Here is a 21,563-nt window from a genome sequence, read left to right as displayed (position 1 = left end):
CACTCCCCTCCACTGACTCCGTCTACACTCCCCACCGACTATGTCTACACTGCCCTCCACAGACTCCGTCTACACTCCCCTCCACCGTCTACACTCACCTCCACCAACTCCGTCTACACTCCCCTCCACCAACTCCGTCTACACTCCCCTCCACCAACTCCGTCTACACTCCCCATTGACTCCATTAACACTCCCCTCCACCGACTCCGTCTACACTCCCCTCCACCGACTCCGTCTACACTCCCCACCGACTCCGTCTACACTCCCCTCCACTGACTCCGTCTACACTCTCCACCGACTCCATCTGCACTCCCCTCCACCGACTCCGTCTACACTCCTCTCCACCGACTCCGTCTACACTCCTCTCCACCGACTCCGTCTACACTCCTCTCCACCGACTCCGTCTACACTCCCCTTCACCGACTCCGTCTGCACTCCTCTCCACCGACTCCGTCTACACTCCCCTCCACCGACTCCGTCTACACTCCCCACCGACTCCGTCTACACTCCCCTCCACTGACTCCGTATACACTCCCCACCGATTCCGTCTACACTCCCCACCGACTCTGTCTACACTCCCCTCCACCGACTCCGTCTACACTCCCCTCCACCGACTCCGTCTACACTCCCCTCAACCGACTCCATCTACACTCCCCTCACCGATTCCGTCTACACTCCCACCGACTCTGTCTACACTCCCCATTGACTCCGTTTACACTCGCCTCCACTGACTCCACTTATACCCTCCACCGACTCCGTCTACACTCCCCTCCACCTACTCCGTCTACACTCCCCTCCACCAACTCCGTCTACACTCCCCATTGACTCCATTAACACTCCCCTCCACCGACTCCGTCTACACTCCCCTCCACCGACTCCGTCTACACTCCCCACCGACTCCGTCTACACTCCCCTCCACTGACTCCGTCTACACTCCCCACCGACTATGTCTACACTCCCCTCCACCGACTCCCGTCTGCACTCCTCTCCACCGACTCCGTCTACACTCCTCTCCACCGACTCCGTCTACACTCTCCACCGACTCCATCTGCACTCCCCTCCACCGACTCCGTCTACACTCCTCTCCACCGACTCCGTCTACACTCCTCTCCACCGACTCCGTCTACACTCCCCTCCACCGACTCCGTCTACACTCCCCTCCACCGACCGTCTACACTCCCCACCGACCGTCTACACTCCCCACCGACTCCGTCTACACTCCCCTTCACCGACTCCGTCTACACTCCCCTCCACCGACTCCGGCTACACTCCCCTACACCGCCTCCGTCTGCACTCCTCTCCACCGATTCCGTCTACACTCCCCACCGACTCGGTCTACACTCCCCATTGACTCCGTTTACACTCGCCTCCACTGACTCCACCTATACCCTCCACCGACTCCGTCTACACTCCCCTCCACCGACTCCTTCTACACTCCCCTCCACCGACTCCTTCTACACTCCCCTCCACCGACTCCTTCTACACTCCCCTCCACCGACTCCGTCTACACTCCCCGACTATGTCTACACTCCCTTCCACCGACTCCGTCTGCACGCCCCTCCACTGACTCCATCTACACTCCCCACCGACACCGTCTACACTTCCCTCCACTGACTCCATCTACACTCCCCTCCACTGACTCCGTCTACACTCCCCACCGACTCTGTCTACACTCCCCTTCACCGACTCCGTCTGCACTCCCCTCCACTGACTCCGTCTACACTCCCCTCCACTGACTCCGTTTACATTCCCCTTCACTGACTCCACCTATAGCCTCCACCAACTCCGTCTACACTCCCCTCCACTGACTCCGTTTACACTCCCCTCCACTGACTCCACCTATACCCTCCACCGTCTGCACTCCCCTCCACCGACTCCGTCTACACTCCCCTCCACTGACTCCGTCTACACTCCCCACTGATTCCGTCTACACTCCCCACCGACTCTGTCTACACTCCCCTCCACCGACTCCGTCTACACTCCCCTCCACCGACTCCATCTACACTCCCCTCCACCGATTCCGTCTGCACTCCCCACCGACTTTGTCTACACTCCCCTCCACCGACTCCGTCTACACTCCCCTCCACCGACTCCATCTACACTCCCCTCCACCGATTCCGTCTACACTCCCCACCGACTCTGTCTACACTCCCCATTGACTCCGTTTACACTCGCCTCCACTGACTCCACCTATACCCTCCACCGACTCCGTCTACACTCCCCTCCACCTACTCCGTCTACACTCCCCTCCACCGACTCCTTCTACACTCCCCTCCACCGACTCCATCTACACTCCCCTCCACCGACTCCGTCTACACTCCCCACCGACTATGTCTACACTCCCCTCCACCGACTCCGTCTGCTACGCCCCTCCACTGACTCCATCTACACTCCCCTCCACCGACTCCTTCTACACTCCCCTCCACTGACTCCATCTACACTCCCCTCCACTGACTCCATCTACACTCCCCTCCACTGACTCCGTCTACACTCCCCACCGACTATGTCTACACTCCCCTCCACCGACTCTGTCTGCACGCCCCTCCACTGACTCCATCTACACTCCCCACCGACTCCGTCTACACTCCCCTCCACTGACTCCATCTACACTCCCCTCCACTGACTCCGTCTACACTCCCCACCGACTCCATCTACACTCCCCTCCACTGACTCCGTCTACACTCCCCACCGACTATGTCTACACTGCCCTCCACAGACTCCGTCTACACTCCCCTCCACCGTCTACACTCACCTCCACCAACTCCGTCTACACTCCCCTCCACCAACTCCGTCTACACTCCCCATTGATTCCATTAACACTCCCCTCCACCGACTCCGTCTACACTCCCCTCCACCGACTCCGTCTACACTCCCCACCGACTCCGTCTACACTCCCCACCGACTCCGTCTGCACTCCCCTCCACCGACTCCGTCTACACTCCCCACCGACTCCGTCTACACTCCCCACCGACTCTGTCTACACTCCCCACCGACTCCGTCTACACTCCCCACCGACTCCCGTCTACACTCCCCACCACCGACTCCGTCTACACTCCCCTCCACCGACTCCGTCTGCACTCCCCTCCACAGACTCCGTCTGCACTCCCCTCCACAGACTCCGTCTGCACTCCCCTCCACAGACTCCGTCTGCACTCCTCTCCACCGACTCCGTCTGCACTCCCCTCCACCGACTCCGTCTGCACTCCCCTCCACCGACTCCGTCTACACTCCCCTCCACCGACTCCGCCTACACTCCCCTCCACTGACTCCGTCTACACTCCCCACCGACTCCATCTACACTCCCCTCCACCGACTCCGTCTACACTCCCCTCCACCGACTCCGTCTACACTCCCCATTGACTCTGTTTACACTCCCTTCCACTGACTGCACCTATAGCCTCCACCGACTCCGTCTACACTCCCCACCGACTATGTCTACACTCCCCTCCACCAACTCCTTCTACACTCCCCTCCACTGACTCCATCTACACTCCCCTCCACTGACTCCATCTACATTCCCCATTGACTCCGTCTACACTCCCCTCCACTGACTCCATCTACACTCCCCTCCACTGACTCCGTCTACACTCCCCATTGACTCCGTCTACACTCCCCACTGACTCCGTTTACACTCCCTTCCACTGACTCCACCTATAGCCTCCACCGACTCCGTCTGCACTCCCCACCGACTCCATCTACATTCCCCATTGACTCCGTCTACGCTCCCCACCGACTCCGTCTACACGCCCCTCCACCGACTCCATCTACACTCCCCATTGACTCCGTCTACACTCCCCAATGACTCCGTCTACACTCCCCAATGACTCCGTCTACACTCCCCAATGACTCCGTCTACACTCCCCTCCACCGACTCCGTCTACACTCCCCTCCACCGACTCCGTCTACACTCCCCTCCACTGACTCCGTCTACACTCCCCAACGACTATGTCTACACTCCCCTCCACTGACTCCGTCTGCACGCCCCTCCACTGACTCCGTCTACACTCCCCTCCACCGACTCCGTCTACACTCCCCTCCACCGACTCCGTCTACACTCCCCTCCACCAACTCCGTCTACACTCCCCATTGACTCCATTAACACTCCCCTCCACCGACTCCGTCTACACTCCCCTCCACCGACTCCGTCTACACTCCCCTCCACCGACTCCGTCTACACTCCCCTCCACCAACTCCGTCTACACTCCCCTCCACCAACTCCGTCTACACTCCCCTCCACCAACTCCGTCTACACTCCCCACTGACTCCATCTACACTCCCCATTGACTCCATCTACACTCCCCATTGACTCCGTTTACATTCCCCTCCACCGACTCCACCTATACCCTCCATCGACTCCGTCTACACTCCCCTCCACTGAATCCGTCTACACTCCCCACCGACTATGTCTACACTCCCCTTCACCGACTCCGTCTACACTGCCCTCCACAGACTCCGTCTACACTGCCCTCCACAGACTCCGTCTACACATCATATTGACTCCGTTTACACTCCCCTCCACTGACTCCACCTATACCCTCCACTGAATCCGTCTACACTCCCCACCGACTATGTCTACACTCCCCTTCACCGACTCCGTCTACACTGCCCTCCACTGACTCCGTCTACACTCCCCACTGATTCCGTCTACACTCCCCACCGACTCTGTCTACACTCCCCTCCACCGACTCCGTCTACACTCCCCTCCACCGACTCCGTCTACACACCCCTCCACCGATTCCGTCTGCACTCCCCACCGACTCTGTCTACACTCCCCTCCACCGACTCCGTCTACACTCCCCTCCACCGACTCCATCTACACTCCCCTCCACCGATTCCGTCTACACTCCCCACCGACTCTGTCTACACTCCCCATTGACTCCGTTTACACTCGCCTCCACTGACTCCACCTATACCCTCCACCGACTCCGTCTACACTCCCCTCCACCTACTCCGTCTACACTCCCCTCCACCGACTCCTTCTACACTCCCCTCCACCGACTCCATCTACACTCCCCTCCACCGACTCCGTCTACACTCCCCACCGACTATGTCTACACTCCCCTCCACCGACTCCGTCTGCACGCCCCTCCACTGACTCCATCTACACTCCCCTCCACCGACTCCTTCTACACTCCCCTCCACTGACTCCATCTACACTCCCCTCCACTGACTCCATCTACACTCCCCTCCACTGACTCCGTCTACACTCCCCACCGACTATGTCTACACTCCCCTCCACCGACTCTGTCTGCACGCCCCTCCACTGACTCCATCTACACTCCCCACCGACTCCGTCTACACTCCCCTCCACTGACTCCATCTACACTCCCCTCCACTGACTCCATCTACACTCCCCACCGACTCCATCTACACTCCACTCCACTGACTCCGTCTACACTCCCCACCGACTATGTCTACACTGCCCTCCACAGACTCCGTCTACACTCCCCTCCACCGTCTACACTCACCTCCACCAACTCCGTCTACACTCCCCTCCACCAACTCCGTCTACACTCCCCATTGATTCCATTAACACTCCCCTCCACCGACTCCGTCTACACTCCCCTCCACCGACTCCGTCTACACTCCCCACCGACTCCGTCTACACTCCCCACCGACTCCGTCTGCACTCCCCTCCACCGACTCCGTCTACACTCCCCACCGACTCCGTCTACACTCCCCACCGACTCTGTCTACACTCCCCACCACCGACTCCGTCTACACTCCCCTCCACCGACTCCGACTGCACTCCCCTCCACAGACTCCGTCTGCACTCCCCTCCACAGACTCCGTCTGCACTCCCCTCCACAGACTCCGTCTGCACTCCCCTCCACAGACTCCGTCTGCACTCCTCTCCACCGACTCCGTCTGCACTCCCCTCCACCGACTCCGTCTGCACTCCCCTCCACCGACTCCGTCTACACTCCCCTCCACCGACTCCGCCTACACTCCCCTCCACTGACTCCGTCTACACTCCCCACCGACTCCATCTACACTCCCCTCCACCGACTCCGTCTACACTCCCCTCCACCGACTCCGTCTACACTCCCCATTGACTCTGTTTACACTCCCTTCCACTGACTGCACCTATAGCCTCCACCGACTCCGTCTACACTCCCCACCGACTATGTCTACACTCCCCTCCACCAACTCCTTCTACACTCCCCTCCACTGACTCCATCTACACTCCCCTCCACTGACTCCGTCTACACTCCCCTCCACTGACTCCGTCTACACTCCCCTCCACTGACTCCGTCTACACTCCCCACCGACTATGTCTACACTCCCCTCCACCGACTCCGTCTGCACGCCCCTCCACTGACTCCATCTACATTCCCCATTGACTCCGTCTACACTCCCCTCCACTGACTCCATCTACACTCCCCTCCACTGACTCCGTCTACACTCCCCATTGACTCCGTCTACACTCCCCACTGACCCCGTTTACACTCCCTTCCACTGACTCCACCTATAGCCTCCACCGACTCCGTCTGCACTCCCCACCGACTCCATCTACATTCCCCATTGACTCCGTCTACGCTCCCCACCGACTCCGTCTACACGCCCCTCCACCGACTCCATCTACACTCCCCATTGACTCCGTCTACACTCCCCAATGACTCCGTCTACACTCCCCTCCACCGACTCCGTCTACACTCCCCTCCACCGACTCCGTCTACACTCCCCTCCACCGACTCCGTCTACACTCCCCACCGACTATGTCTACACTCCCCTCCACTGACTCCGTCTGCACGCCCCTCCACTGACTCCGTCTACACTCCCCTCCACCGACTCCGTCTACACTCCCCTCCACCGACTCCATCTACACTCCCCTCCACCAACTCCGTCTACACTCCCCATTGACTCCATTAACACTCCCCTCCACCGACTCCGTCTACACTCCCCTCCACCGACTCCGTCTACACTCCCCTCCACCGACTCCGTCTACACTCCCCTCCACCGACTCCGTCTACACTCCCCTCCACCAACTCCATCTACACTCCCCTCCACCAACTCCGTCTACACTCCCCACTGACTCCATCTACACTCCCCATTGACTCCGTTTACATTCCCCTCCACCGACTCCACCTATACCCTCCATCGACTCCGTCTACACTCCCCTCCACTGAATCCGTCTACACTCCCCACCGACTATGTCTACACTCCCCTTCACCGACTCCGTCTACACTGCCCTCCACAGACTCCGTCTACACTGCCCTCCACAGACTCCGTCTACACATCATATTGACTCCGTTTACACTCCCCTCCACTGACTCCACCTATACCCTCCACTGAATCCGTCTACACTCCCCACCGACTATGTCTACACTCCCCTTCACCGACTCCGTCTACACTGCCCACCACCGACTCCGTCTACACTGCCCTCCACAGACTCCGTCTACACTCCCCACCGACACCGTCTACACTCCCCACCACTGACTCCGTCTACACTCCTCTCCACCGACTCCGTCTACACTCCCCTCCACCGACTCCGTCTACACTCCTCTCCACCGACTCCGTCTACACTCCCCTCCACCGACTCCGTCTACACTCCCCTCCACCGACTCCGTCTACACTCCCCACCGACTCCGTCTACACTCCCCTCCACCGACTCCGTCTACACTCCCCTCCACCGACTCCGTCTACACTCCCCACCGACTCCATCTACACTCCCCTTCACCGACTCCGTCTGCACTCCCCTTCACCGACTCCGTCTGCACTCCCCTTCACCGACTCCGTCTGCACTCCCCTTCACCGACTCCGTCTGCACTCCCCTTCACCGACTCCGTCTGCACTCCCCTTCACCGACTCCGTCTGCACTCCCCTTCACCGACTCCGTCTGCACTCCTCTCCACCGACTCCGTCTACACTCCCCACCGACTCCGTCTACACTCCCCTTCACCGACTCCGTCTGCACTCCCCTCCACCGACTCCGTCTACACTCCCCTCCACCGACTCCGTCTACACTCCCCTCCACCGACTCCGTCTACACTCCCCACCGACTCCGTCTACACTCCCCTCCACCGACTCCGTCTACACTCCCCTCCACCGACTCCGTCTGCACTCCCCTCCACCGACTCCGTCTACACTCCCCATTGACTCCGTCTACACTCCCCATTGACTCCGTCTACACTCCCCATTGACTCCGTCTACATTCCCCTCCACCGACTCCGTCTGCACTCCCCTCCACCAACTCCGTCTGCACTCACCTCCACCAACTCCGTCTGCACTCCCCTCCACCAACTCCGTCTGCACTCCCCTCCACCAACTCCGTCTGCACTCCCCTCCACCGACTCCGTCTACACTCCCCTCCACCGACTCCGTCTACACTCCCCTCCACCGACTCCGTCTACACTCCCCATTGACTCCGTCTACACTCCCCATTGACTCCGTCTACACTCCCCATTGACTCCGTCTACACTCCCCTCCACCAACTCCGTCTGCACTCCCCTCCACCGACTCAGTCTACACTCCCCTCTACTGACTCCATCTACATTCCCCACCGACTCAGTCTACACTCCCCACTGCCTTGGGAAGGCAGCAAACGTAATCAAAGATTCCTCCTACCCTGGGCATTCTCTCTTCTCCCAGGCAGAAGATACAAAGGCTTGACAACACGTACCTCCAGCCTCTGTCCTGCAGTTATCAGACTTGACAGATCATACATGCAACACACACAAAATGCTGGTAGAACTCAGCAAGTCAAGCAGGATCTATAAAGGGTAACAGAAAAAGACTGTTTCGGGCCAGGGCCCTCTCATGTCTTAAAAGATGAACTCTTGATCTCCTAGCCTGCAATGTCGTGGCATTTGCAACTTTTGTCTAACTGCAATGCATCTTGTTCGCAACAATCATACTATAGTCAGCATGGAACGATCTGTCTGGAAGGCAATGAAAAACAAATCGTAATAATCCAATCCTGATATCCCACTTCCTATGTGGGAGACATCACACTGAGGGAGGTGAAAAGGAGAGCAGAGTCTCAGAGCACTAAGCGAGGTGTGGGCTGCAAAGAGGATGCGGTGGGGCTGTGGGGGATATGGACAGGTTGAGCGATTGGGCAACAACATGGCGGAAGGAGTGGATGGTGTGGTGATCTCACTAACTGGGAGGGGCAGCAATGAAACCCCTGCTTCTGTTTCTGCTCTCACGTATTGCCTCAGTGACTGTGTGTGGTTAAGTGCCTTTTGCCAGCAAGGCAAGGCGGCAGTCACATCACATTAAACTCAACAGTTCAACCTCATTGGACTCTAGGAGGCTAGCAGTTTTTTTCTCCAAGATTATCTACGCCCCTTCAAAACAGATCATCTTAGGGGGGAAAAAACTGCTAGACAGCAAAATGGTAATATAAGAAACACGGCATCTACATGATTTAAAAATCTGGTAAAAGTTATTGCGTCTTCCACATTTTGTGTATTTTTTCTAAGGTACAAGTTGAAGCAGGGAGAAGAGTATTTCGTAAGTAGTTGGATAGGTACACAGAGGGCGGGGCTTAGAGAGATATGGGATGAACACAGGAAACTGGGACAACTGGTAGGACATCGTTGGCATGCACTCCTTCGACTGGAAGGCCTGTATAAATGCTGCATTGCTCGAAGACAAGTTTGTTCTCAATGGTAGCAGAGTCTAGAAACAAACAGCAGACACTTATACTGAGGGTAGAGACATTTAGAGGAGTCCTGAGGAGTATGTCGTTAAAAAACAGAGTGGTGCTTGTCCAGCAGGCAGTGGAGACAGGTACAATTCCAATGGCTATATGGAATTTGGAGAGGAAAGGAGTGGGAAGGAGGGTGTGGAGGGAATACAGGCCTAACGCAGACAAATAGGAATAGGGCACAGAGGCATTAGTCAGCCTGGACAGGGAGGCCGAAAGGCCTGCTTCCCTGCTGTATGATTTCACTGATATTACTATTTCTCGCTTCATTATGACACCAAAGACAACACCTCACTGGGCAAACACAAAGCTCGAGAAACCTGATTTTTTTTTGCTTAACAAGGCAGATGTGAGCTGGTAAATAAATAAAGCAGGCATTAACAGTGTGAATAATTCAGAGCAGAGAGGCCTGAGGCTGCCATTCACACCATCAATAAATATTTAACAGCTCCCTGTTCTCTGTCTGCTCACAGCAGCTAGGTCCTGAAACAGGCCCCTGACCAAAGACCAACTTCCCACAGGGAGGGGCCTCCATCTGAAAGAACCTGTGACAGGGTCAGTCTCACGTGGCTCAATTCCTTGGCAGGGTACACACAAGATATGGCGGGGGGGGGGGGGGGGGAGGATGCAGTGTGGGCAATATAGGGGAGGGTGGAGAAATTCTGAGTGGCATGAGTGAGAGGGGTATGGGGGGTGGGGTGAAGGAGAATGGAGGGTGCTGGGTGGGTGACGGGAACGATGGTGGACCCGAGTGAGTGCGGGGTGGTGGGAGAAGGAGTGGGTGGGGGCTGATGGGGGAGGGAGTGGGTGCAGAGTGGTGGGAGCGTGGGGGGGGGGGGTTAAGGGAAGCGAGAGGACAGAGTGAGAAGTTGGGGTGAAGAGAGTGAGGGTGAGGGAGTAAGTGAGGAGAGAGGAGGGAGAGAGTGAGTGAGGAGAGGGGACATGGAGGAGGTGGGAATGAGTGTGTGAGGAATGGGGTAGAGAGTGGGAATGGGATAGGGAGTGAGGGAGGAGTGGGGAGGGTGTGAGGGAGGAGGGGGAGTGAGGAAGGAGTGGGGAGGGAGTGGGGAGGGAGTGAGGGAAGAGTGGGGGAGGGAGGGAGGGAAGAGTGGGGGAGGGAGTGAGGGGGAGGGAACAGGGAGTGGGTGAGGAGTAAGGGGAAGGAAGTGAGTGAGAAGTGAGGGGGTGAGTGACGATTCCAGTCATCACCAAAATAACAACTCAGGGCACAGCAGTGTGCCATTCCAAAAGGCCATTCAGCCCCTCAAGCCTGCTGCCCCATTCAATCAGACCATGGCTGATGACTGCACTTTGCTCCTCTTTCTTGCCCATTAACCCTTGGCCCAAGAATCTGTCTGTTACACCTTGAGTACTCCACCTCCACACACCCAAGGAGCAAAAAGTACCTATAAGAGAAAACAGTCCTTCTCATCCATCCATCCTTAGAGACCTTTTATTCCGAGATCATTTCCCTTGTGACTCTTTTGTCAGTCCAGTGAGGGAAACATCCCCACTGCAGGCTCCAACCAAACCTCAGAATCTGATCTGTTTTTCTGAGATCACTTCCTATTCCACCAGACTGGAGGTTATGGACCCCACCTGCTCAGTCTTTTCTTACACAACAAGGTAGTCATTTCACAAATAAATCTTGTGAACTGTTAACTTCCTTCGAACATATACAATCATCACTTTATTGGGTGCCTCCTGTAAAGCTGCCAGTGAGTGTTTGTGGCTTTCTGCTGCTGTAGCTCATCCATTTCAAGGTTAGACACGTCATGTATTCAGAGATGCTCTTCTGCACACCACTGTGGCAACACGTGTTTATTTGTGTCCTGTCACCTTGAACCCCAGTCTGGTCATTGTCCCCTGACCTCTCTCATTAACAAAGCATTTTCCCCCACAGAACTGCAGCTCACTGGATGTTTTTTTGTTTTTCCACACCATTCTCTGTAAACTCGAGACTTTTGTGTGTGAAAACCTGAGATACTCGAACCACTCCCCCAGCCCCGGTCTGGCACCAACAATCATTCCATGGTCAAAGTCACTGAGGTCACATTTCTTCCCCATTCTGATGGCTAGTCTGAACCTCCTAACCATGTCTGCATGCATTGGGTTGCCATCACAGGTTTGGTTCACTAGATTTGCATCGATAAGTAGCTGTACAAAATGTACCTAACGAAGTGGCCACTAGGTGTAAGGAGACCACAACTGTGCATTTGTAGTGACATCTGCTCACGAATGCAAATTTCCAATCAGCCAATCATGTATCTGCAACTCTATACATAAAACATGAAAACATGGTCCAAAGGTTCAGTTGTTGTTTAGACCAACTGGGAAGAAATGTGATCTAAGTGACTTAGACACTTGAATCATTGTTGGTGCCAGACAGGGTGGTTTGAATATTTCAGGAACTGCTGATCTCCTGGGATTTTCACACACAACAGTCTGATTTAATATCATCAGCGTATGTTGTGAAATTCATTAACTTTACAGCAGCAGTACAATGAAATATGTGATAAATAAATATAGAGAAAAAACTGAGCTACAGTAAGTATATATTTCTATTAAATAGTTAAGTTAAAATAAGTTCTGCAAAAAAGAAATTTTAAGAAAGTAGTGAGATAGTGTTCATGGGTTCAATATCCATTTAGAAATCGGATGGCAGAGGGGAAGAAGCTGTTCCTGATTTGCTGAGTGTGTGTCTTCAATCTTCTGGTACCTCCTTCCCAATGGTAACAGTGTGAAGAGGACGAGCCTTAAGTGGTGGGGATCCTTAATGATGATCACTGCCTTCCTAATGCACAGCCCCTTGAAGATGTCTTGGATACTTCGGAGGCTAGTACCCATGCTGGAGCTGACTAATTTTACAAATACCTGCAACTTACCTTGTACCTTATGTAGCAGTGCCCCCCACCCCCCGCCCCCATACCAGCCAGTCAGAATGCTCTCCACGGTACATTTATAGAAGTTTTTGAGTATTCTTGTTGACAAACCAAATCTCCTCAAACTCCAAATGAAATATAGCCACTGTCTTGCCTTCCTTATAGCTGCATCAATGTGTTATGTCCAAGTTAGGTGCCAGGTACTTGAAATTGCTCACTCTCTCCACTTCGGATCCATCTGTGAGGATTGGTTTGAGTTCCCCTGTCTTACCCTTTCTGAAGTCCACAACCAGCTCTTTGGTCTTGCTGATGCTGAGTTCAAGGTTGTTGCTGTGACATCACTCAACTAACTCTTATCTTTTGCTCCTGAAAGCCCTTTCATCACCATCTGAAATTCAGCCAACAATGGCTGTATCATTAGCAAATTTATAGATGGCATTTGAGCTGCTCCTGGCCACACAGTTGTGGGTATAGAGAGTGCAGCAGTGGGCTAGGCACACACCCTTGTGGTGCGCCAGTGTTGATTGTCCACGCAGATTCTGGTCTTCTGGTTTACAGGCCTAGGTTCTGCAGCTTTCCGATCAGGACTGTAGGAATGATGGTGCTAAATACTGAGCTGTAGTCAATAAACAGCGTCCTGACATAGGTACTTGCATTGTCCAGGCGATCCAAGGCCACGTGGAGAGCCATTGAGATCGCATCAGCTGTAGACCTATGGTGGCGAAAGGCAAATTGCAGTGAGTCCAGGTCCTTCAGAGGCAGGTGTTGATTCTAGCCATGTACAACCTCTTGAAGCATTTCAGCATCATAGACATGAGTGCTACTGGATGCTAGTCATTAAGGCAGCTCACACTGCCCTCCTTGGGCACTGGTATAACTGTTGCTCTGTTGAAGCAGGTGGGAACTTAGGACTGTAGCAATGAGAGATTGAGAATGTCCTTGAATACCCCTGCCAATTGGTTAGCACAGGTTTTCAGAGCCTTACCACTGGGCACTGCCACCTTGCAAGGGTTCACCTGACAGTCTGATGTCAGCCTCCGAGACAGAGATCACAGGATCACCAGGTGGTGCAGGGATCCTCATAACTGTGGTTTTACTCTCCCTCTCAAAGCGAGCTTAAAAAGCATTGAGCTCATCTGGTATTGAAGCGTCACTGTCATTTGTGCTATTGGATTTCATTTTGTAATGCCCTACAAACCCTGCCACAGCTATCATGCATCCAATGTCGCCTCAACCTCATTCAGAACAGTTTCTTTGCTCTTGAAATAGCCCTCCTCAAGTCATACCTGGTTTTTTTTATACAGAAAGTTTACAGAGAACAGAGTTTACAGTAAAACAAAAAATAAAATGTCCAGTGAGTGGCAGTTCTGTGGATGAAAACTCCTTGTTAATTGGAGAGGTCAGAGGAGAATGGCCAGATAGTTTAAGCTGACAGGAAGGTGACAATAACTCAAATAACCATGCATTACAACAGGGCTGTGCAGAGATAGTCTCTAAATGCACAACACAGTAAACCTTGAAGTAGATGGGCTACGGCAGCAGATGCTCAAGCATACACTCAGTGGGCAATTTATTAAGCACAGAAGATACCTGATAAAGTAGCACTGAGTGTCCTTGTGAAGGAAGAAAGCAGCAAACGTTCACCGGGTTGGACCCACGCAGATATATTTTACAGAACAGACCTAGTGTACACTTTTTCCATTAAAGAAAAATAAAAGGTCATTTCACTGGTAGGGTACAAATATCTTGGGGCTCCAGATGATAGATGTATTGGTGATTGTCCTGGCTGGGGAACCTGGAATCAGAGGTCACAGTTCTGGGAAGAAAGGTCCATCCATTCAGAATTGAAAAAAGAAATGTTTTCAGCCGGTAGATAGTGAATCCTCAGAATTAGGGTGTGGCGCTCAGTAAATTGCACCATTTTAAGCCACTGGTTTTGGCCAAATAAGTAGCATAAAGCTTGATTATTGATGCCTCAAACTCACCGCTACAATCCTCTTCATCGCCTCCAGCTTCAGCGAGTCCTTATTGCTGTCCAGCATCTCCTTCAGGTCATCGTGTCTGGGAACAGTGAAGCCCAAATTAGTTTCCATGAAATTGCTCGGCCCCATAGAGGGGTCACCTACCATCACAGCCACACCACATAAACCACACTCCATCTGCAGGGAAGGAAACCGCAGCCCGACCCCAAGCGCACATTGGCGGATGTGCTCACTCATAAACACTCCTTGGCCCCTCAACTTGAGCATTCAGGTCACAGCCCTCACTCGGGTGGGGGTGAGAAAACGCAGATCCTTCTAATGGGGAGGAGTGCCTCAGGCTCTGGGAATGACTCTTGCGAGCTGGGCAAGGCCAGATGGCTGGATTTACTCCCCACCCAGGGTCACCCTGGAATCTTACATTGCATGGTTTCATATCTCCCCAACCCAACACAGATGTCCAACAGTTGCAATCAGGTTTCCGTATGGTATTAGTATGTGTGAAAAGGCAGGAGGTGGGATGGGTTAGAAGTCCAAGTGTGTAAGGGTGGGGGAAAAAGACAATATTTTTAACCCCTCCCAGAGAACAACACAGCCCTAAAACAAACATGTCCCAGCAAACTGGTGCAGATGAAACCCAAACCCTCACCCAGACACTTTCCCCAGACTCTCTTGTCCCAGTATTGACTTCACTTCCAACAAGCTTCACATTGTGAAACTGCTTAAAGTTGCCATATCAGACCATAAGACAAAGGAGCAGTATTAGGCTATTTGGCCCATCGAGTCTATTCTACCATTCGATCATGGATGATTTATTTTCCCCTTCAACCTCTGCCTTTGCGACATAATCTTTGACACTCTTACTAATCAAGAACCTATCAACTCTGATTTACACATACCAATGACTTGGCATCCACAGCCGTCTGCAGCAATAAATTCCACATCGATTCACCATCCTCTGGCTAAAGAAATTCCTCCTCATCTCTACCCTAAAGGGACACCTTTCTATTCTGAAGCTGTGCCCTCTGGTCCTAGACTTGCCCACTACTAGAAAGATCCTCTGCACGTCCACTCTATCTAGGTCTTTCAATATTCTCTCCACATTCTTCTAAACTCCAGCAAACACAGGCCCAGAGCCTTTCATTCCTGGGATCATTTTGGTAAACCTCCTCAGAATCCTTTCCACAGTCAACACATCCTTTCTTAGATACGGGGCACAAACCTCATGAGCCAGCCCTCTGAGAAAGCAAACATGGATGAAGGAATTCACTGTCGTCATTTTGGCTGTTTGACCTGGCATTTCAAGATGAACCAGTCTGCAGACAGCTGACCTCCTGTACATTTCTGAGACCTTTCCCAGGCACCTTGAGGCGGTGGAGAGGAAAATCAACCAACTCCACTGGCAAGGTAGATGAACTGACATCAGCGGGTCCTCCTGTCCTGACAACCCCCATAGTTCTGAAGGGCGGGTCATAATGTGTCTCACGTCACACTCCCAAACAGACATTGTAGCAAGCAATTACAGGAAGGTCAGAGGAACAGTTCTTAAGTCCTCCGTGCAAAAACGGTTACACCTTCACAAACTCACGAGAATCCCTGGAAAAGGAGCAACTTGGGCTGGTATCGAGAAGCTGGAGGTATCTTCACAGGGAGTGGAAGGAGCTTTCTACCTAGCCGCCTGATGCAATCGAACCCATCTGTGGCAGTCTACAGGCCCCACTTCAGCCTTAGAGCACACTGGGCCTTCATCTCTGGGGTGGCACTAAATCTCAGTCATACAGCATGGAAACAGGCCCTTTAGTCCAACTGGTCTGTACCAACTAAGATGTCTATCCACGTCAGTCCCTTCTGCCAACATTTAGTCCATATCTCCCTAAGCCCTTCCTATCCATACATCTGTCCAAATGCCTTTTACAAGTTGTTAGTGTACCCTGCCTCAACCATTTCCTCTGCCAGTTTATTCCAAATACAGACCACCCTGTGAGGCTTAAAAAAAAGTTGTCACTCAGTTTCCTATAAAATCTTTCTCCTCATCTTAAGCCTTTGCCCCCGGTTCCTTAATTCGCTAACCCTGGGAAAAAGACCAAATGTATTCACCCTAACTATGCCCCTAATGATTTTATACACCTCTATAAGATCACCTCTCAAGTCTCCTATGCTCCAATCAAGTCCTAACCTGTTCAGCCTCTCCCTGTAACTCAGCTCCTTGAGTCCAGGCAATATCCTTGTCATTTTTTTCTTCCCCATTTCCTGTATAATCACATCTTTCCTACAGCACGCTGACCAAAGCTGAACACTATACTCCAAGTGCAGCCTTTCTGATGTCTTGTACAACTGCAACATGACCTTCTAACCTCTATACTCAGTGCCTTGATTGGTGCAGGCCAGCAAGCCAAAAGTCTCCTTCACCACCTTGTCTACAAGTGACTCCACTCCCAAGGAACTGTGTATTTGTACTTATTGGTCCTTCTGTTGTATAACACCCTCCTGGGCCCCGCTACTCAAGTCCAGCCATGATTTGACTTTCCAAAATCCAGCACCTTGTACTTCTCCAAATTAAACTTCATTTGTCATTTCTTGGCCCAATTACCTAGCTGATCAAGAGCCCTCTGTAATTTTTGATAACTTTCTTCACTGTTAATGATACAATTTTAGGTCATCTGAGGGAAAACAGAACTACAGAAATTTAGTGGACAAAAACTAGATTTTCAGCCTGCAAATCAGCTGGCTGTCAAAGACCGTCTAACCAAAAGAATAACTTAGGGTAGTCAGCTGAAAAATTAAATAAAAATCCCATGATATCATATCAGTGTGATACCATTTCGTCAACCACACTTCACTCTGAATTAGTGTCCTGTTGCAATCTTGCCTGAGCCAGATGCATCAGCCCAGTGAGTCACACCCTCGACATGCACAGGGTCAAGCAAATATCGTCTGCTGGAATATCAGACACAGCCTCCCCCACTCCATCAGGGCCTCCAATCAGGTACAGAGTTGTTGCCGTTCTCCTGAACGGGCGCAGTCTGGCTTTGAAAAGTGATCTCCCCACAAATGTTAGATACCTGATTTCTGGAGTTCAGCAGGAAGCTGACAGGAGGGACAAGAATCCGTGGGTGAGAAGCACTGGGGATACCAGAGGGAATGCATGTGGTCACAGGAAGACCATGTAAACTCCACACAAGCAGTACCCGAGGACTGGATTGAACTCAGAATCCTGGCATTGAGGCAACAGCTCTACCAGCTGTACCACTGCAACTCAAAGTTAATTTATTAACAAAGTATATATATGTCACCATATACAACCCTGAGATTTATTTCCTTGCGGATGTGCTCAGAAATTCCATGAACCATAATAGAATCAATGAAAGACCGTAACCAACAGACGGACAACCAGTGAGCAAAAGGCAACAAACCATACAAATACAAAAAGAAAAAAAATAACAAATAAATGATAAATAGCAAGAACATGAGATGAAGAGTCCTTGACAGCGAGTCCATGGGTTGTGGGAACAGTTCAGTGATGGGGCAAGTGAAGTTCTCTCCTTTGGTTCAAGAGCTTTAGAGATTCAAATTCAAATGCAGATTCCAACCATCCTTTGAGTGAAAATATCTCCTCTTCACATCCTCTCTGAACCTCTTACCCTAAACCAATGTCCTCTAGTTTTTGCTGTCAACCTGACAGGACAGAAAATATGAGCTTAGTTACAGAAGGAATGTTGCCCAAGAAGTTCACTGCCAGATCCTATTCAAACTGCCTTGTAAGAAGAGTTTTATTGAGGCTGGGGTTTAGCATCACTCTTCTCAGTCTTGCAGTGGGGAGGCTGGAAGACACGGTGGATTTATTTTCTTCAGAACGGAGGAAGCTGAGGGAGGGGGTGTCTAATGGAGGTACAGAAAATTATGAAGGCCATTGAGAGAGGAGACATCAAGAAAGAGAGGCCCAAGACTGGAGGGCATCAGTTGAAGGCACTGAATACCAGATTCAGATGTTTATTGTTAAATGCAACAGGGTGTAATAAAATTCCTTACTTGTGTGAAGCTTACAGTGCTGCGAGTACACATGCCAACAATAAATGCGACGACAAAACAGAGTGGCGCAGAATGTCGTGCAAAGAGAAATAACGTGCCAATAACAGAATGACTGAGAGAGGTAGAGCTCAGAGTCTGAGAATGAGGTGGCACCAGCAAGAAGGGGATAGGAAAGAGGAATTGGTTCTGAAGTCTGATAGCAGTGAGGAGGAGATCCGAGGAAGAAATTTCCACACAGGGGGTGGATATAATCTAGACCACACTGACAAGGTAGTGAATGCAGAGACTGACACGGCAGTTAAGAAACATCTGGGCAAGCACTTGAATTGACAAGGAATATTGTCAAGCAGTGAGGTTATACAGCAACTGTACAGAGTACAGGTGAGTCCACTGCTGGAGTTCTGTGTGCAGGCCTGGCCTTCGTCCTTGAGGAAAGATATACTGGCTTTGTAGGCAGTTCACCAGGTTGATCCCGGAGATGAAAGGAGAGAGGAGATTGAGTCAGATGGGACTACATTCCTAGAGTTCAGAAGAATGAGAAGAGATCTTAGAGAAATGTATGAAATTATGAAAGATATAGTAGGCAGAAAATTGTGTAAGAGTCTAGGACAAGGGGACATCACCTCAAGATTCAGGGGAATAGGCTTAGGATGGAGATTAATGAATCTGTGGAATTCTCTGCCCAATGAAGCAGTGGAGACTATCTCATTAAATATATTTAAGATGAAGTTGGATAAATTTTTGCACAGTAGGGGAATTAAGGGTTATGGGGGCAAAGGCAAGTCAGTGAAGCCAGATCAGCCATCATCTTATTCAATGGCAGAGCAGGCTCGATGGGCCAGGTGGACGACTCCTGCTCCTAGTTCTTATCGGTTGTCCTCCTCACCCCTCTGCAAGTTTGTGACCCTTGTCCAACATCACAATCACCAATCTGATGACCCACATGGATCTCTACTGACCACCAGTGCAGCACAAACCACCCCTCCCCCACCCCCATGAGCTCCAACTACCTCAACTGCCAATCACAGACACTGGGCTCCCCTCACCAATCGCCAGGAGTCCGCTATCTGCCTGAACTCCCCTGCCAACCATTGCCACAGGTCCTCCACTTAACAATCAGCCTCAGACCCCAACCCTTCCTACACTCACCCTCACTCAGTTAATTACCTCCTTCACGGAGCCACATTGAGACTGTCCAATAGCCCCTCACTTGCCCTGCCCATTTGGGTGAATAGAGGAAGTCCTGTGATTACGCAAGGTTTCTGAATCTGCAATGGTCTGGGTGAAAGCAGTGAGGTATCACGCTAAACTTGGATATTGAGAGTGGGTCCTGCTCGGTACAGTCAGGGCAACATGGTATTGCTGACTACCCCGGTGTTTACTGAACCCAGCTCACACTCACCTCAGCTTGTTGCAAAGCATTCAAGATTAAATTGCAATTAGCCACTGTGGAGGGGCCCCTGGGCCTCGAGTCAGTTGGTGTCACTAGCACAGAGCCTTGTCTACCCTGTCATCATTATTCAACAGCCAGACGGTACATACCCCCTTTCTGAATCTGTAATCAATCTCACTGTTATAGATACCAAGGAGTGGAAAAAGGTAACACAGCTGTGTGAAATGCTGCAGTGTTCATGATATCCAACACCAAACATTAATAATGGATGTGATACCCATGGAAAGATACACATCAGAGCCAAGCACTCAAACACCTCATTGTCAATGGTGGCTAGGACGATACACCACTGCAGATCCAGCACAGAAAGGGAGCCAACGCCCTGAAATTAAGTGAGGAACTGCTGCCCAGCTTTTGTCCAGCCCGGCCGAATTCTTACTGTCCAGACAGGTCCCACAGTACCAGACTGGTTCCTGAGATGGTGGGTTTGTCCTACAATAAGCTATTATAAGACCTTAAGATATAGGAGCAGAATTAGGCCCTTTGCTCTACTGTCTGCTCCACCATTCAACCATGGCTCTCAACCTCATTCTCCGACCTTGTGCCCCTAACACAACCGCCTTAACAATCGAGAACCTGTCAACCTCTATCTTAAATCCACCCAATGACTTGACCTCCACAGCCATTTGTGGTTATGAATTCCACACAATCACTACCCTCTGGCTGAAGAAATTCCTCCTCATCTCAGTTCTAACTGGACCTTCTTTTATTCTGAGTCTGAGCCCTTGCACCCAAGGCTCTCCCACTAATGGAGACGTCCTGTCCACATCCACGCCATAAGTCCTTTCAGGATGGGACTGAAGCTTAGGAAAATGAAAGGCAATCTCATTGAAACAGTCAACATTTTGACATGCTTACATGGGTTTAAATGCCCAGGGTGTTGACAGCCATTTCAGAATCAGAGGTCCTCTGTTCAGGACAGAGATGAGAAGAACTTTCTTCACCCAGAGAGTAGTAGGTCTTTAGATTTCTGTTTTTCTGAATATATTGAAGCTAGAGAGAGAGGTCTGGATATCACGGGGTTAGTGTAGAAAGCGGCAGCGAGGTAAATGAGCCACGATGTGGAATGACACAGCAACAGCAATGGGCTGAATGGTTCAATCTAATTTGCACTCAACTCAAGTTCCTTGGGGTGAAACCAGGGGTCTCTGTCAGGGGAAGGGCCATTTTGACAGAGTGAACAAGCCAGGTTCTTGGGGCAGGGAGGTCAGTCATAGGACACACAAAGTTTAAGGACGTTAGTAGAAAGGAAAGGACAACAGCAAGAAGACATATAATAAGATCTGGGGGAGATGGACCTCGGTCACCATAGACAGGCAAAAGAACAACTTTCAAAAGGGATAAAACCATAAAAGGGAAAATAAGGGGGAAAAATATTCTTCATTGACTACAGCTCGACATTCAACACTACTATCACCTCAAAACTAATCACTAAACTCCAAGACCAGGGCCTTAATACCTCCTTTTGCAACTGGATCCTCGATTTCCTCACATGCAGACCCGAGTCAGTTCGGATTGACAACAACATCTCTTCCACAATCACCATCAACGCAAAGCTCTTTGCT

General features: G+C 51.7%; 1 protein-coding gene across 1 annotated transcript in view; it reads right to left on the bottom strand.

Moving 5' to 3' along the window:
* The window catches only part of LOC132379202 (AP-3 complex subunit beta-2), a 223,478-nt gene that overhangs the window by 153,751 nt on the left and 48,164 nt on the right, over positions 1 to 21,563 (bottom strand). The window contains exon 2 of the mRNA XM_059946877.1: positions 14,523 to 14,598. Within this exon, the coding sequence (XP_059802860.1) occupies positions 14,523 to 14,598 (76 nt within the window). The remainder of the gene's footprint in view (positions 1 to 14,522; positions 14,599 to 21,563) is intronic.

Source organism: Hypanus sabinus, chromosome 21, assembly GCF_030144855.1.
Source record: "Hypanus sabinus isolate sHypSab1 chromosome 21, sHypSab1.hap1, whole genome shotgun sequence".
In the NCBI taxonomy this organism is placed as follows: domain Eukaryota; kingdom Metazoa; phylum Chordata; class Chondrichthyes; order Myliobatiformes; family Dasyatidae; genus Hypanus; species Hypanus sabinus.
The sequence above is the reverse complement of the archived record's forward strand: the minus strand, read 5'-3'. Positions and strand labels throughout refer to the sequence as shown.